This window comes from Carassius carassius, chromosome 43 (genome assembly GCF_963082965.1).
Source record: "Carassius carassius chromosome 43, fCarCar2.1, whole genome shotgun sequence".
NCBI lineage: Eukaryota > Metazoa > Chordata > Actinopteri > Cypriniformes > Cyprinidae > Carassius > Carassius carassius.
Genome location: NC_081797.1, coordinates 16324911 through 16341931, shown reverse-complemented (window position 1 = coordinate 16341931; position 17021 = coordinate 16324911). Strand labels below are relative to the sequence as shown.

General features: G+C 36.3%; 1 protein-coding gene and 1 pseudogene across 2 annotated transcripts in view; one reads left to right on the top strand and one right to left on the bottom strand.

Moving 5' to 3' along the window:
* The first annotated feature begins 1528 nt into the window (after window positions 1-1528).
* LOC132124823 (N-acetylgalactosamine kinase-like) lies at window positions 1529-5229 on the top strand (annotated as a pseudogene).
* Window positions 5230-7286: 2057 nt separating this feature from the next.
* The window catches only part of atp8b4 (ATPase phospholipid transporting 8B4), a 34535-nt gene continuing 24800 nt past the window's right edge, over window positions 7287-17021 (bottom strand). For both annotated transcript variants that reach the window (XM_059536038.1, XM_059536039.1), the window contains exons 16-28: window positions 16405-16593; window positions 15656-15771; window positions 13456-13620; window positions 12379-12490; window positions 12159-12264; window positions 11862-12009; window positions 11441-11624; window positions 10971-11194; window positions 10801-10884; window positions 10478-10723; window positions 9679-9817; window positions 9119-9249; window positions 7287-9014 (exon numbers count right to left, since the gene is read on the bottom strand). In XM_059536038.1, the coding sequence (XP_059392021.1) occupies window positions 8688-9014; window positions 9119-9249; window positions 9679-9817; window positions 10478-10723; window positions 10801-10884; window positions 10971-11194; window positions 11441-11624; window positions 11862-12009; window positions 12159-12264; window positions 12379-12490; window positions 13456-13620; window positions 15656-15771; window positions 16405-16593 (2171 nt within the window). In that variant the 3' untranslated portion in view covers window positions 7287-8687. The remainder of the gene's footprint in view (window positions 9015-9118; window positions 9250-9678; window positions 9818-10477; window positions 10724-10800; window positions 10885-10970; window positions 11195-11440; window positions 11625-11861; window positions 12010-12158; window positions 12265-12378; window positions 12491-13455; window positions 13621-15655; window positions 15772-16404; window positions 16594-17021) is intronic.

The window sequence follows — 17021 nt, the reverse complement described above, 5'->3', positions numbered from 1 at the left end:
TGGAATCAACTCACTCGCTATTTATTTAGTTTAAACGTACATGTCTTTTTGTCGTAGGCACACCCTTAAAACGGTTTTCTATCATCTTTTGTTAGGTTGCAGAAACTGAAAGATGCTTTTCATGGAAAATTCATCTGTTCTTCGCTTGTGCTCCTGGGAGGGTGAATTTGATAGGTGGGCTCTAAACATAACAACTAATACCATCAGCATTGCATCTGATATTAAATCTGATCATTTTCAGGTGAATTGCATCTGATATTAAATCTGATCATTTTCAGGTGAGCATGTTGATTATTGTGGCTATGCTGTCCTGCCAATGGCAATAGAGCAGAATATTCTCGCTGCAGTTTCTGTGAGTGACTCCAAAGCAATCCAGCTGGCCAAGACTGAGCCCAAATACAAGTAACTATCTTCATTACAGAAATAAGTTTAATATTTCTGTCATTGGTAACATTTATTTGCAGAATTGTATTTATTATTTAACTTTATGTAAGCTTATTTAATGAAAATAAAAGTTTATCTTTTTTTTTTTTTTTTTTTTAGAATTGCATGTTTATATATCACAATTGCAAGTTATTAATTATAAATTCAGAATCGTGAGTTTATCATTTGCCATTGTGAGATATAAACTTGTAATCCTTAGAAAAAAAGTAAAAATTCACAATGCGAGAAAAAAAAGTCTAAATTGTGGGATAAAAAGACACAGTTACCTTTTTTTCATATTTTTATTCTGTGATGGAAATAATAATCGATAAACTTAACTACTAACTTACTTTATGAATGCTTATTTCTGCCACAGAATAAAAATATATATCTATGAAAGTAATTACTAATTTGTATATCTTGCAATTGTGTTATGACCTTGTAATTCAGACTTTTTTCCCTAAGAAGCAACCCTCTAATGGGCTGCATTTATTCATTATGTATTACTAATTTATAATAATTTAAATTTTTTTAAATTATATTTTAAATAAGTGTTTTCTATTGTTCTATTTTTTTCCTGTGATCAAAGCTGAATTTTCAGCATCATTCCTCCAGTCTTCAGTGTCACATGATCCTTCAAAAATCATTCTGATATCCTGGTTTGCTACTCAAGAAACATTTCAACAGTTGTGCTGCTTCATATTTTTGTGGAAACCATGATCATTTTTTTCCAGGATTATTTGATGAACAAAAAAACTAAAAAAGTGTGTATTTTGAAATTTAAATCTTTGTAACATCGTAAATTTAATATGATTTTTCCGACTTTTAAAAGGTAGTGTATATAATGTACAGTGGAGTGTGTTTAACATGATGTCTTTGCCACCAATAATTATTTGGGTTAACACAGCAGGAAATTTCCCAAAACTGGTTCTAGCTTTCATGTAGGTCTATTTTCTAGATATTTTGGATTAGTATGTTCACCTAAAAATTTAAATGCTTTTATTAATTACTCACCCGAAGATGAACGAATGTCTCACAGGTTTGGAACCACATGAGGGTGAGTGAGTAATTAATGACATAATTTTTGGGGTCAACTGTCCCTTTAATGGTAGGAAATGGTAATGGTTCTCTGCAGATGCTGGCTGAGGCGCGCGGCCTGGACTGGAGTGGTCTGCTGAAGCTGGGAGACCTGCAGAAGGAGCTACATGTGAGTCTGGAGCAGATGCTGGAGCTGGTGGAGGAGGTGCTGCACCCTGAGCCCTGCAGCACAGAGGAGATCTGCCAGACTCTGGGCATCAGCACCCAACAACATCCTCAGCGCCAACACACAGCACGGTGAGAGAGCAGACACAGTCCACAGGAAACTAAATCAACACTACTTACTTTATTAATATACACATCCTGGTCTTATTGGGAAAACAGTCTCATATATTAGCTTATATTGGGGATAATAGTATGATTATACTTAATGTTAAATTATATTCAATTATTTTATAAATTATATAGTTAATTTTGATATATTAACTATAAATCTCAGGGGCTTTAAGTATATATTTTACATCTAAGGGGTTCAGCTGACAAAAGAATTTGGGAACTGGAGGTAATGCATTAACTAATGGGACCTTACTGTAAACTGTGTCCAATATATGTGGAACACGTCTTGAAAAAATGTATTCAATGTATGCAAAACGTATAATGTCCAAGGTACAAATTTTAATCTAAAACTAAGTTGTTGTTTTTGAGTTGAGGTAAATCAATAATTAAATTTTTAACAATATTTCAAGGGTCATTTATGAGATTTGTTGTATTTTGAATCCACGCTTTCTTTTGTTAAAGGCAAAAAGTTGATCATACTGATTTCGAAGTCTAGGATTCATTCATTTTAATATACTGTAAACTGAACCAAGAACTATCATAACATCTTGGTAATTCAGTATACTTTTATATTTGACAAAACATCCCATGTTTCGGTAGTGACAGCACATTTTCGGTAATGACCGTAATGCTTTGGTAGCGACCACATCACATTATTGAATTTTAACTTGCATACTAAAACACTACTTAAACATACTAAAATCCAATAAAATTGCATAACTGAACTAAAATTTTGTTTATTTCCTCCAAATATGTGGATTATGTTTTCCCTTTTGTCACTACTGAAAAAATTATGACATGTTTCAGTATTGACAATTCTATGGGATAAATCCAAAAAAAAAAAAAAAGAAGAAAAAAAGATGTCAGTACCGAAACTCCACCAAATGTTTTGGTAGTGACAAACCTAGCTCAAAGATGCGAATCAGCACATGGTTAGCTAGCACAGCTCTGAACAGTGGTATACATATAAAAACTAAATATTATGGAATAACTAACAAAAAAGTGTGGTTAATTGCAAAAACAGGTGTTCGGTAGTGATGTTCCTTAAAGTTACACACAGATTTTAAGACTTTTGAATTAAACTGAATTGACTTTTTCAGTTGACCTAAAATGTACCTCCTCGCATCTTGTAGTTATGAGAGAGAGGGACACTGGAATATTTCCTGATCCTAAATTTAGGGTTATAGTTAAAATCAGTCTCTGCCAATGGACAATGGACGTGAAAAATGTGGGACACATTTTTTTTTTACATAAAGTTTCATAATTTACAATTAAAATATAATATATGTTTTTAAGTTTTTAAAATAATCAAAAAGATTATTTTTAAAACAAAAAAATTGTAAATATAATTTTCATAAGTTGAAATTCAGGGGTTAGGGTTCGAGACAGCCACATCCCAACTGAAAGTACCCAATAAATGATAATTTTATATATATCAAGCTTACTAAAATGTTAAATATTATTGTGGATTTCAACAGACTTAAATGCTTTTTAAATGTGTTTTTTGGTTGTGGGACAGCAGTTTGCATGGCCCATATATATGATTACTCTTCTGTTTTTACCTCAGCGACTCATTTTAAATTGTACCAGCGTGCCATGCACGTGTACGGCGAGGCTGCGCGTGTCCTGCAGTTTAAGGCCGTGTGTGACTCTTCCCCTGCTAGCGCCGTCGCTCAGCTGGGCGATCTGATGAACCAAAGCCACACCAGCTGCAGAGACTTGTACGAGTGCAGCTGCCCTGAGCTGGACCAGCTGGACCATGCCGTTTCACACATACACTTTAGAATATTATATAAAAACATGTATCTCTTAATATGCATTTTAATTTCTGTCCATGTACACTACTGGTCAAAAATGTGGAACAGTTAAGACTTCTTAATGATCTGAAATAAGTCACTTCTGCTCACCAAGGCTGCATTTACTTGATCAAAAATACAGTAAAAACAGTAATATTGTGAAATATTATTACAATTGAAAATACCTGTTTTCTATTTTAATATATTGTAAAATGGAATTTATTGCTGTGATGCGCAGATGGATTTTCAGCATCATTCCTCCAGTCTTCAGTGTCACATGATCCTTCGGAAACCAGTCTAATACGCTGATCTGCTTAAGAAATTGATCAATTATCAATGTTAAAAACATTTACTGCTGCTTAATATTTATTGCAAACCATGATGCACTACAATTTAAAATGTTGGGTTGAGTAAAAAAAAAAAAGATTTTCTATATAGAGATATACAGTACATGTACAGTACAGACCAAAAGTTTGGACACACCTTCTCATTCAAAGTGTTTTCTTTATTTTCATGACTATGAAAACTGTAGATTCACACTGAAGGCATCAAAACTATGAATTAACACATGTGGAATTATATATGGAATTATATACATAACAAAAAAGTGTGAAACAACTGAAAATATGTCATATTGTAGGTTCTTCAAAGTAGCCACCTTTTGCTTTGATTACTGCTTTGCACACTCTTGGCATTCTCTTGATGAGCTTCAAGAGGTAGTCACCTGAAATGGTCTTCCAACAGTCTTGAAGGAGTTCCCCGAGAGATGCTTAGCACTTGTTGGCCCTTTTGCCTTCTGTCTGCGGTCCAGCTCACCCCTAAACCATCTCGATTGGGTTCAGGTCCGGTGACTGTGGAGGCCAGGTCATCTGGCGCAGCACCCCATCACTCTCCTTCTTGCTCAAATAGCCCTTGATGCCTTCAGTGTGACTCTACAATTTTCATAGTCATGAAAATAAAGAAAACTCTTTGAATGAGAAGGTGTGTCCAAACCTTTGGTCTGTACTGTATATACACACACAAATATATCTATTCTATTGAACTTTCTGATCTAATGCATCACGGTTTCCACAAATTGAGCAGCAAATCAGATGATTTCTGAAGGATCATGTGACACTGAAGCTTTGATCACAGGAATAGACTACATTTTACAGCACATTATATTTAAAAAAAACAGTTTTTATAAATTGTAATAATATTTCTCAATATTACAGTGTTTTTTCTGTATTTCTGTAAAATGTAATCAAATAAATTCAGCCTTGGTGAGCATAAGACACTTCTTTCAGAACCATATAAAAATCTAACTTTTGACCAGTATTTATTACATGATGCTGAAATAGTTCGAACTGCATGAGTCAGACTAATGGAGATTGGCGAGTCTGTCTAATGAACTGGTGTTTTAGCAACATCTTGCTGCTCTCTTCACAGGCAGGCGGGTGCCGTGGGGTTGAGGCTTACCGGAGCGGGATGGGGAGGCTGCACAGTTTCCATGGTACCCAGAGAACGAATAGATTCTTTTCTCCAAACTGTGAGAGAACAGTATTACGTGCCTGACGGCCGTCGAGCCGCTCTGGAGAAGCAGAGTTTATTCGTGACAAGGCCGGGAGGAGGGGCGGCGATTTTCATAGAGGAATGAAAAGAAGCGGAGCAGTTTTCTCTCGCTTTAGCAACACACTCGAGCCTGAGGTGGTGTGTATAATTCCACATACTGTGTGATGAAAGGGAAACATTGGTACTCTGTATGTCTTAAAAGAATGAAGAAAGCACTCTGGTCTTTATAGAGACAATTTAAGGTTGTCAAGGCATTAGAGAAAGATCCAAGAAATGATCAGTACATTCCTACCTTTGCTGCACTTTCTAAAAGCGTTGAAGGTCTAAGCAGTTACATTCAATAAAAATCTTAATGTTTCCAAGTCTTGTCATTTACTTTATAGAATCAATAATAACAGTTAGTGGTTTTAACTACACTATAACTATTGCTCATATTTCCATTTAGGGATTCAAACTATTATAGGGAAACTGATGTATTGCAGTCACGTTTTTCATTGTTCGGTGAATTTCCGTGGACTAAATCCACTCATTTCAAGAATCTGAAGAGAGTAAAACATTTGAAACATGAACGCAAACATTCCTTTTTAAATAAATTCAACAATGGCCATTTAATGCATATCATATAAAAATTACAATGACTTGTATAAAAACCCATGCATTTAAATAAAAACGATAAAGAATCTGCATGGTCTTTGTTGACAAAGTAGCACAGCAGAAAATCTTATACATTCATCATAAATATATTAAACATCACATTAAATTAACATGTCAGCTGTACATTCATAAACAGGTAATGCTTCACGACCCCCTTTCGTCAAATAAATTATAGAAAAAGTATGATCTACATTAATGTAGTCAATGAGGGCAATGAACAGCCTGAATCAAAGAAAAAACAATGGCAACACATTCAACTCGACAACTGAAAGTACTTCCTTTAATGAAAGGAAAACAAAAAGGCACAAAAATTGTTTCCTTTACAGTAAAAAAATGCCCACTTTATAGACCTTTGTATTGGATGCATGTGGAATTCTAGAAGTTTATATGTGTAAATGCTTCAGTCTATCGCTTGATGAAAGGCACGACTTCTCAATATTCTCAGTTCGCTGCGCTGCATGCAAAAGCACTAACTACGGTTTGAATTATTGGCAAGGGTGGAATGTTTTTACACTTTCATGTTTTTTTTTTTATATATTATAAAATAAAATCTGGCATTTTAAAACCTTTTAAAACCCATTTAAAGGGTTACTCCACCCAAAAATTTAGTCATTAATCTCTTACCCCCATGTCATTCCAAACCCGTAAAAGCTTTGTTCGTCTTTGTTCGAACACTATTGAAGATATTTTGGATGAAAACCAGGGGGCTTGTGACTGTCCCATTGACTGCCAAGTAAATTACACTGTCAAGGTCCAGAAAAGTCTGAAAAGCATCATCTGAATACTCCCATCTGCCATCAGTGGTTCAACTGTAACGTTATGAAGCGACTATAATACTTTTTGTACATGAAGAAAACAAAAATAACAACTTTATTCAACAATTTGTCTCCTTTGTGTCTCTCCACATCACCATAGCGGCCATTTTGGCAAATCTGAGCTGTACGCAGATGACTTATGCCAAAAGGATAAGTTTTTTATGTGTATTTATGCTTTGGTTTGAAAGTAAGCAACGCATCGGCACAGTGCAGAGCATAAGTCATCTGCGTACAGCTCAGATTTGCCAAAATGGCCGCTATGGTGATGTGGAGAGACACAAAGGAGACAAATTGTTGAATAAAGTTGTTATTTTTGTTTTCTTCATGTACAAAAAGTATTATAGTCGCTTCATAACGTTACAGTTGAACCACTGATGGCAGATGGAGTATTCAGATGATGCTTTTCAGACTTTTCTGGACCTTGACACTGTTATTTACTTGGCAGTCAATGGGACAGTCACAAGCCTCCTGGTTTTCATCCAAAATATCTTATATTGTGTTCCAAAGACGAACAAAGCTTTTACGGGTTTGGAACGACATGGGGGTAAGTGATTAATGACAACATTTTTATTTTAGGGTGGAGTAGCCCTTTAATCTGTGAAAAAGCTAGAGCTTGCTTTACAACGCCAACGTAAGATTTACAGCCAATGCATCTGCGGCATCGATATCAGGCATTCCTAAGTGTTACTACTCCTCCAGGATGCATTTGGTTGATGCATTTGGGTGCATTTTAGTAAACTGAGTAAAGGTATCTGTGAGGCAACTTCCAGGTCTTTAAACATATCCATATTTAATATGCAATGCATTTATAATCCTAAACTACTGGCTGTATCAGTGTTTATAACAACATAAGAGGTATTATTTCACATACGTGTACATGCTTACTCCTTTATGCTTTATTAGTATTGTTAGAATGATGTCATTTGTTGAACGTAAATTCAAGTTGAATGTATTGGTTCAATGCCTGAATCATTCGCATATAGAAAGCATTTTCCGCAGCGGAATTAAAAAATAAATAGATAAACAGGTATATTTAACTTTTTCTCACAATTCTAAATTCAGATTGTTTTTCTTGAGGATGATGAAAAATATTATAATTTTTTTTATTCTTGAAACTTTGAGTTTATATCTCACAATTCCTACTTTTTCTCCGAATTCTAAGTTTACATTGTGCAATTCTTTTTTTGTTTGTGTGTGTGTCATTGAATTAAATATAAAAAGCTAACTGCTGCTTTATCTCACAATTTTTACTTTTTTCCTGTAATTGCAAGACAATATATCACAATTCTGACTAAAATCTTAACATCTTGCAATTCTGACTTTTTTTTTCTCACAATTGCGAGAAAAGAAAACAGAATTGTGGGATGTAAGCTCAGAATTCTGAGAAAAAAGCCAGAATTTCAAGATACAAAAACGTTAAAATTGCAAGATATAAATGCAGAATTGCGAGGAAAAATAATTCTCACAATTCTAGATTTACATTTTGCTACTCCGATTTTTTTTGTCGGAATTAAATATAAAAAATGTAACTGCGGCTTAATCTCAATTTGTAATTTTTTCTTGCAATTGCGAAATAACCTCACAAATCCGACTTTTCTTATCTTTTCTTACATTTGTATAAATTCTGACATTTTTCTGACAATTGCGAGATATATGTGAGATTAATTAATTCAAAATTACAAAGAAAAAGTCTGAATTGTGACATAAAAAGTCACAATTACCTTTTTATTCTTTTATCCTGTGGCAGAAACAAGCTTCCATGCAAAGGCATAAAAGTAAGTTCCTAAAACTCGAAATACAAAAACATTGAACTTGAATTTGTGCCAGAAGAGGTGAAAATACAAAATGAAATCTAAACGAATCTCAGGTTCATTTTCAAATTCAAACGGATGCCTTTGAGAAAACGAGTGTTATCTGTGCTTCACTGTGCTAGCTCTTTGGAGTCTCCTGTGCATGTCTAGCCCTCCCATAGTCTAGTCATGCCTAGAGTGTGTCTGCTCACAATCCATTATCATTTTCTGACATTGAAGACAGGCGCTAATTCCTCTTCCTTTTGTAAAGGAAGAAAAACGCTTTATCTGGCCTCCAAGTCTTCCACAGTTACCTCTTGGTTTTGGTCACTTTCCCTCCTAAATCCAGGTCTGCTGGTCTCTGCCGCATCGGTTGTGCCGCTCACCCCGCCGTTTTTCACCAAGCTGGTGCCTCTTGTGGGCGAGGACAGTGGGTATGTAGAAGTGGAGGATGTGGGAACCTTCATGTTCTTGCCGGAGGTGATGAGTTCTCCGTATCCCTGCTGGTGGGCGAAAGCGTACGCCGAGCGTCGAGAACTCGTCCTGCGGACTCTCCTGAGGTTCTGCTCTTGAGGACCCTGCCTCCTAGAGGCCTGCTGAAGTAAACGCACCTACGGGAGGGAAAACGCTTTTGACATTAATTGCAGTCAATAGTAAAAGGGAGTATTAATAATTTGTAATTCCCACTGTACAGTGCAAGTGTTTATGTAGTAACCTTGTCAGTGTGTGTTGGATAGAGATCAGTCTTGATGAACCGGACAGCCACCATGGGCATTATACACACGACAGTGGTGAGGAGGATGACCAGCCACACAATCTTCTGATTCAGAGAGTTACGTGCAGTACCTACAGTCATACACAATATGGTTAACTTCAGTAATAACAGTAAAAACTCTGGGATGATTTATTGTTCCCAGATCAGTAGGGGTTTTGATGCTTGAAATAAGGCCTGTGGTCAACACTAGCTCGAGATATTTCCATGTTTTTATTCTATAGGTATTTGTCAAGGGATCTAGAATGATGCGCATTTGCAGGTTGTCCTTCAAAAATATATAAACATCGCAGCACTCTCTATCTGACAGTTTTGGTTGTTGATATAATCATTGATAACAAATAGCCTGAGAATCTGGTTTTCACAATGGCATCTAAATGTGATGCTGCATCCACACCAGTAGGTGTCAGTCTTGTTTTTATGAATTTAAATACAAATATAGCTGACTAAACAATAATAAAAAAAAAGATTTGGTGCACCTATAAACCCATTTACATTCTTACCTATGAAAGGAAACTGGTTTGGGAATATGGTAAAAATGCCGTCGCTGTGCATTGCGAAAAGGATCGCAAAGTAAACGGCTAGACTTCCCCAGATAAAGAAGTGGTTAACTGCGGTCCAGTAGTTGGTGTCAAGCCCAATCTGAAACAAAATTCAATATTCCTAACACTAATTTAGGCTTCTTTTTTGTAAACGATATATATATATATATATATATACAGCATTAAAGGGATAGTTTACCCAAAAAGTTTTAAAAAAGGATAAAAAACTCATTGATTTTCTTCAGAAGGACTTTACTAACCATACTGAGCCATGTGGGGCACTTTTTATGATGGATGCGCTTTATTGAACTTCTTTAGGACTATTGAAAAATATCACCCATTCAATGGTATTATAAAGTTTGAAAGATCCAGGGCATTTTTTTATTCGTCTGAAAGAAGAAAGTCATATACATCTAGGAGTAAATCATGGGGTAATTTTCATTTTTGGGTGAACTATCCTTTTAATATTATTTGCATTATAATATTTTCATAAGAATTATGTACATTTTCCTTTTTTTGCTGCATTTTATTTTTCCAAATTATATACAAAATCTTTATGATTATAGCACCTTTTTACAAAATATTTATACAGTTTTATTTCTTAAATTATATTTCTTTAATGATATATAAATATATAAAGGGAGAGAGATTGCAATGTCAAGTTAAACACTTTACATAACCCTTATGTCCTGTACTGTCCTTTGTTTCTAAAGTATTTGAATGGATTGAGTAAACAGGCACAGTTGTTAAATTCCCTCACCTGGACACTGACCACAATGACCAAAGAGGTTGCTATGGTTACCGCGAAAGCCTGTTGATCAGAGATGAGGGCGCCATCATCCTGGACAGCGGTCAAGAAGGCTCCGTATGGGACAAAGAAGAGGATAAATGAGGTACAGACCCCCTGCAGTGTACAGGTGAAGAACTTCCTCTTGTTAAAGAGCTGGTTCAGTTGCCCAGGTCTGTACAGGTTTGGAAAGCGTAAACTGTACTGCTCATTCACATCCTGCAAAATCAACAGATTTTATGTTAAAAGGCAAAGATTGCAATTGTGCTACACAATGCACCAAAAACTGACCTTACCTGATCAAACAGGCCCATAGCCAGAACAGGAAGTGAGGTGTAGACAATGTTGAAGAGTGTGATGAACCACTGGTCGTATACCGTCTATAAAGACAAAAACATATCATTCATAATCTTAAATTGAAATCACATGCATATTCCATCCAGTCTGAAATAAGACAAGGTTTTACCTGGGCAGAGAATCCACAGAGGAATCCGTACCAGAAATGAACCAGCGTGAAGGCGAAGTTCTTGTAAAAGAAGTAGCAGAGGAAGTTGCACATGCGGTGGTAGGACCAGCGGCCGTGGACGAGCAGGAGGCGCTGCAGGTAGCGAAACTGAGCGAAGGAATAATCAGAGGCCAACACCGCCTGCATCCCCTCCTGTCCGCTGATGCCCACGCCAATGTGGGCCGCTGGGGAGAGCAGAGACAGTATACATGCATCACACATCCTTACAGATCAAAAAGGCCAGCATATTTCTATAGCAACCACTCTATTAGATCAGCAGTGCATCTACATTGAATACTTCAGCCTTACGGCATACACATCACAAGCACCAGATCTCACTGAGCATTAAGATGATGGATGGATGGATATGATGAATGGATGGAGAGACAGATCATCTGGCATTGATTAGCAGGTCATTAGTCGTGTCTTACTCTTGATCATACTGACGTCATTGGCTCCGTCTCCGATGGCGAGAGTGACGGCTCTTTTGTGTCTCTTTATGAGCTCGACCACCAGAGCTTTCTGCAGCGGAGTGACCCGACAGCAGATGACTGTCTTACACAGACACGCCACGTCCACCAAAATCTGCTCCAGGTCTGCCTCCAGGGCATGAGCCTTCAGATAACAACACACACAAACCTTACATTCAGTGCCATCTATACACTCTCGGCATGCGCTAGCAGATGTCTTTCAATTAAGTTCATTCGTTAGAGCTTTGAATTGATGTCATTGGCCTCATTTATCCAGGCAAAACCAATTCCAGCCACTTTCTACCTAAAAAACCCTATTTTTAAGGATAATGCTGAACTAAATGTTCTGTTGTCATTAAGTCAAATTCTCCTCAGCCCTTACCAGACTGTGTCCGTTGATGATTAAAGCGTACTCTGCAATGATGGTCTCTTCAAAGACAGAGTCACTCGAGTACAGTTCTGTCTTTTCCATGTCAAGGCCACTGCTGAATTTGTCTTTGCCAGGTCCCATGATTCTCTCTTTAGCCATCCTGTGCACAAAACAAAAAAATATATTTTATTTTCAAATCTCAAATAATGGCTCAATCCAAATTGGATTACACTGAATACATTTTTGGGGTGAATCTGTAAATACAAATATGTCTGGATTTATGCGTGAAATAAGACAGTGAAATGTTACCTGAGCTCCTGTTGAACCTCAAGCGTGGTGTGACCTGAGATTATAAACACCTCGTTCATGTCGTCTCTGAGCATGTTGCAGGAGTAGCCGATGTTCATTGCCGTCTCTGCAAACATAACAGGAACGATTCTTCATTATGTTGTGTGACAGTTAGAATGTGTCTCAATTAAGATTGAGCCGTCTTCGATGAATCCTACATGTTCTCATTAGCACTGGTTACCTAGCTTGTCCCCGGTGAGCACCCATATCTTGATGTTGGCCAAGGTCAGACAGGCGATAGTCTCTGGAACTCCTTCCTGAAGTTTGTCCTCTATGGCTGTAGCACCAAGCAGCTTCAGGAAAATGAGAGACATGTTTGTTTCAAAAGCAAAAAATGTACATTTCCTGTAACCCAACAGGAAATCATCTTAAACTCTTAAAAAGAAATTGTCACAGGAGTGACACAGAGGAGACACATTTTTTAATAAAGTCGTTATTTTTGTTTTCTTTGCATACATATGTATTCTTGTTGCTTCATAACGTAACGGTTGAACCACTGATGGCAGATGGAGTATTCTGACAATGCTTTTCATACTTTTCTGGACTTTAACACTGTTATTTACTTGTCAGTCAATGGGACTGTCACAGACCTCCTGGTTTTCATCCAAAATATCTTAAATTGTGTTCCAAAGACGAACGAAGCTTTTACGGTTTGGAACGACATGGGGGTAAGTGATTAATGACAACAATTTAATTTTGGGGTAGAGTGTCCCTTTAATATGTAAAAATGTCTAGTCATAATTAAATATAATAATTTGATTTATAATTAAATAACAAGAAATAAATAATAAACCATTACTATGTGTTCACTATTCGAGCTCGCTGATTTGTTTAATAACTATCCACCAGGGGAGTATTTCCCAAAACCTAACTAAGTTAGCAACTTTTTTGGTTGCAATACAATTTCCCATTGCCAACCAACTAAGTTGCTAACAGGTTAGCAACTATGCTTTTGGGAAACGCACCCCAGTTTATCTAACATATTTTTGCTGTTTACATGCTACAACAGATTTAAACTTGATAAATGGTTGTCAACAGCATCGCTGTTTGGGAACCCCTGCCATAGAGGAACCATTTTTGGTTCCCCAATAAACCTAACTGTCATCAGTTTTTAAAAAAAAACATTATTTTCGTAGTGTGAAGAACAGTTTAATGATCTAAAAATCTTTTGTAACTATAAAGAACCTAAAGGTTCCATTGGTGTTAAAGGTTCTTCATGGAACCATCAGTGCTAAGTCATTTCCCTAGTCACATTTACCATCATGCCCTGCTCTATTTCTTCATACAGAGCCCCGAGTTTTTCTTCTCTGTTCTCCAGTGCCGTGCTGGCAAACAGCAGTTTCTTCATCCATTCGTCAAACACATCTTCATCCAGGTCTTTGTACGCCAGCGCTAATGTTCTCAAACCCTCCCCGGCAAACTCCTGTCACAGAAACAATGGAAATTCATTTATCTCTCACCATGAAAATTGAAACCCAATCAGTGCTGTAAAAGTTTCTTCAGTGCTACACAGTTCTTTGATCTAATCAGTGAAAGCATCAACTTTCTGTATGCAGTCGTTATCCATCAGCTTCTGAAAGCATGCTATTTATACCCCGCTAGCATAGCTTCTTCAGTGACGTCAGTATGATTGCTCTTTGAGGAACCACAGAAAGCTGTAAATGAGACATGAATGATGGACATCGTCTTATAATAGTCTCATAATAAGTTACGGCCTATAAGCTACTTTTAGACTGACCACTCGACCTGAAGACAATAGCCTTGTCTGATGTGTTATTCTTTCTTTAAATGTGGTTTGATTTCACTGATTATATTAATAGATAAAATGATTTTCTGAGGAAAATCTCATGGTGTTCTTCAAAGATTGTTGAAGTAGCTGTATAATGTGCTGGCAAGGACAATAATGAATCACACTGCTTGGAGCCAGAAAATGTGTTTGTATTGAGTAGTTTCCATCTGAAACATCCACAAGAACCTTAATGGAATTAATCTGAATAAAATAAAACCCATCTCTTCTAAGACCGAGCTTTTAGCCAAGGAGAAAATTAGACTTGTTTGCAGCGATTGTGCCATTCTGACACTCGCGGTGTGCATTTGCTGTAATTTATCATGTGGAACGCTGTGTGTCTGCATCTCTAAGTGTCACAGTTCTCAAGCGCTTCAATAACTGAGACAATGAGTGAAGGAACAAACCAACAGAATGAAAAGACTTGGAAAAAACAAAAACCTGCGGATTTGAAGCTTATGATCTGGTTTTGTTTAGAAGTATAATTTTTTTAGGTTTTCATTGACACCTGAATTAGGCCAAAGTGGGCATATGCCAAGGTTTACATCAAACATCAAAAAGTACATAGACTATCATGAAATTACCATGGTATTATTATGATAAAGGCCAAAAAACATGGGTTTTCTGTGGTATTGCATTCAAATACCACGGTTTTACTATGGTAAGTATCCAACAACATGGATTTACCATGGTACTGCATTCAAATATAGGTAATGGTAATGGTAAATGTTATTTACCATTCAAATACATGGTAAATAACATGGTATCATACATGCCCAAACTTGGTATTACCATTGTAAATGCCCTACAAAATGGTCTTACCATGGAATCACATCTAAACAACATGGTGAATGCCCAACAAAATGTTTTTTTTACCATGGTAATGCAATAAAATAACACGGCATTACTATAGTACTTGACTAAAACATGGTCAAACACCATCTTACTCTAAACACCATCTTACTATGGTATATCATCTAAATAACATTGTATTACCATTATAAAATGCCTGACAGTAATATTTTACCACACGACCACATGGTTTTACTACAGTATATGCCCAAATACAATTATATTGCTACGGTTAATGCCTCAAAACATGGTCTTTCCATGTTACTGCTTTCATAACAATGGTATTATTATGGTTTAAATGCTGAAACAACATAGTTTTAAAGCAACCAAATAACATAGTACTACCCCGGTACATATTGAAACAACAAAAGATTTCCAGAATAAATGCTAAATAACATGGATTTACAATGTTACTGTGTCCAAATAACATGATAGTACTACATTATAAAGCCCAAAACCATGGTATTTCCATGGTAAATGCCTAAAACATGGTCTTTTCATGCTATCACATCCAAAAACTAAGTATTACCATGGTAAATGCCAAACAATATGGTTTTACAATAGTACTGTGTCCAAATAGCAGTGTATTATCACAGTACATGTGGTAAAAACACAGTATTACCATGGTGCTGCATCCTAATAACATACGCCCCAAAACATGGTATTTACATGGTATCACATACAAAAAAGCTCGATACTGCCAAGGTATTACATCCGAATAACCAGTTTTACCACAGTACATGTGGAAAAACATGATTTTACCCCCAAAAAGAATGAGTTTTGATTAATAGTCCAGAATGGCTTAGCAATAGAGACTTACATTAAGGTGCTCTGAGGTAGTAAACATAAGCTCTTCATTAGACGGGTCCAGCCTGTCGAAGAGTATTGTGTCGGCTCCTTTTGAGTAAAGCTTTAACTGCCCCTTTGGGTTCCTCACTGCAGAAGAGACAGGAAATGAGAGCGCTACTTATAAATGTCTAAGTATTAGTGCTGTCAAACAATTAATTGCATCCAAAATAAAAGTTTTTGTATACATAATATATGAGTGCACACTATGTATAGTTATTATGTATATATAAATACAAACACATGCCTGTATATATTTAAGAAAAATATGTTTATATATTAAATATATTTTATATATTATAAAATATACTAATATAAATATATAAATGTATATACTGTACATGTAAATATTTTCAAAATATATAATGCATGTGTGTGTATTTATATATACATAATAAATAAAAACACAGTTCACACACACATATTTTTTAAATGAAAACCTTTATTTTAGATGCGATTAATTGCGATTAATCGTTTCACAGCACTAATAAATATACAATAAAACCGTTTCAACAGACCGGACAGCTACTGAATCCTCTCTATGAAAGAATGAATTATGCATACAGACCCATAAAAAGAAATACGTCAGGGATGATTCATAGCTTTTGTGAAATATTAAAGGTATGATAAAAATACTAGACTGTGACTGTGTTTAAAATGAACAGACATGCAAATCCTTAAAACATCCCATAATACAACTAATAAGAGACGACCAGAACCTACCAATAACGCTCATTCTCTTCCGTACATTGTTGAAGTCTAAGATGGCCAGCAGCTGATAGGTGACCGCTTGACCCATCTCATATAAAGTGATGGTTTCTGGAGTTCTGGAGCGAAAAACGAAGCCGAAGTTGCGTGCAGCAGTAACCAGGGCTCCTTCATCCGGAGATTGTGCCTGATATACCAGCTCCCCTTGAACAATTCATTTCAGAGGTATTTTGGTCAAATAATTTTGCACCATTCACAACAAAAGTGCTACTGGGATAAGAAGGCCATGTCCACACTAACACGTTTTAGTTTGAAAACGTATATTTTTCTCTCTGTTTTGGCCTTCCGTCCACACTGAGACTGCGTTCTAAGTCAACGAAAACGTAGCTTTTGGAAAACGCTCTCCAAAGTGGATAAATCTGAAAACGCCGTCTTCGCGTCGTAGTGTGGATTGTGAAAATGGAGGCTTTTGAAAACGATGATGCAAATTTAGTCATGTGACGCATATTATACCAATAGATATCTGTGTTTATACTGGTATTGTATCTTTCACACTATTGCTACAGAGGTGTTACTTTGTATACTCTTCATATCACAGTCCTGCAAAGATTTACTCGTGATCGCTATTTGCG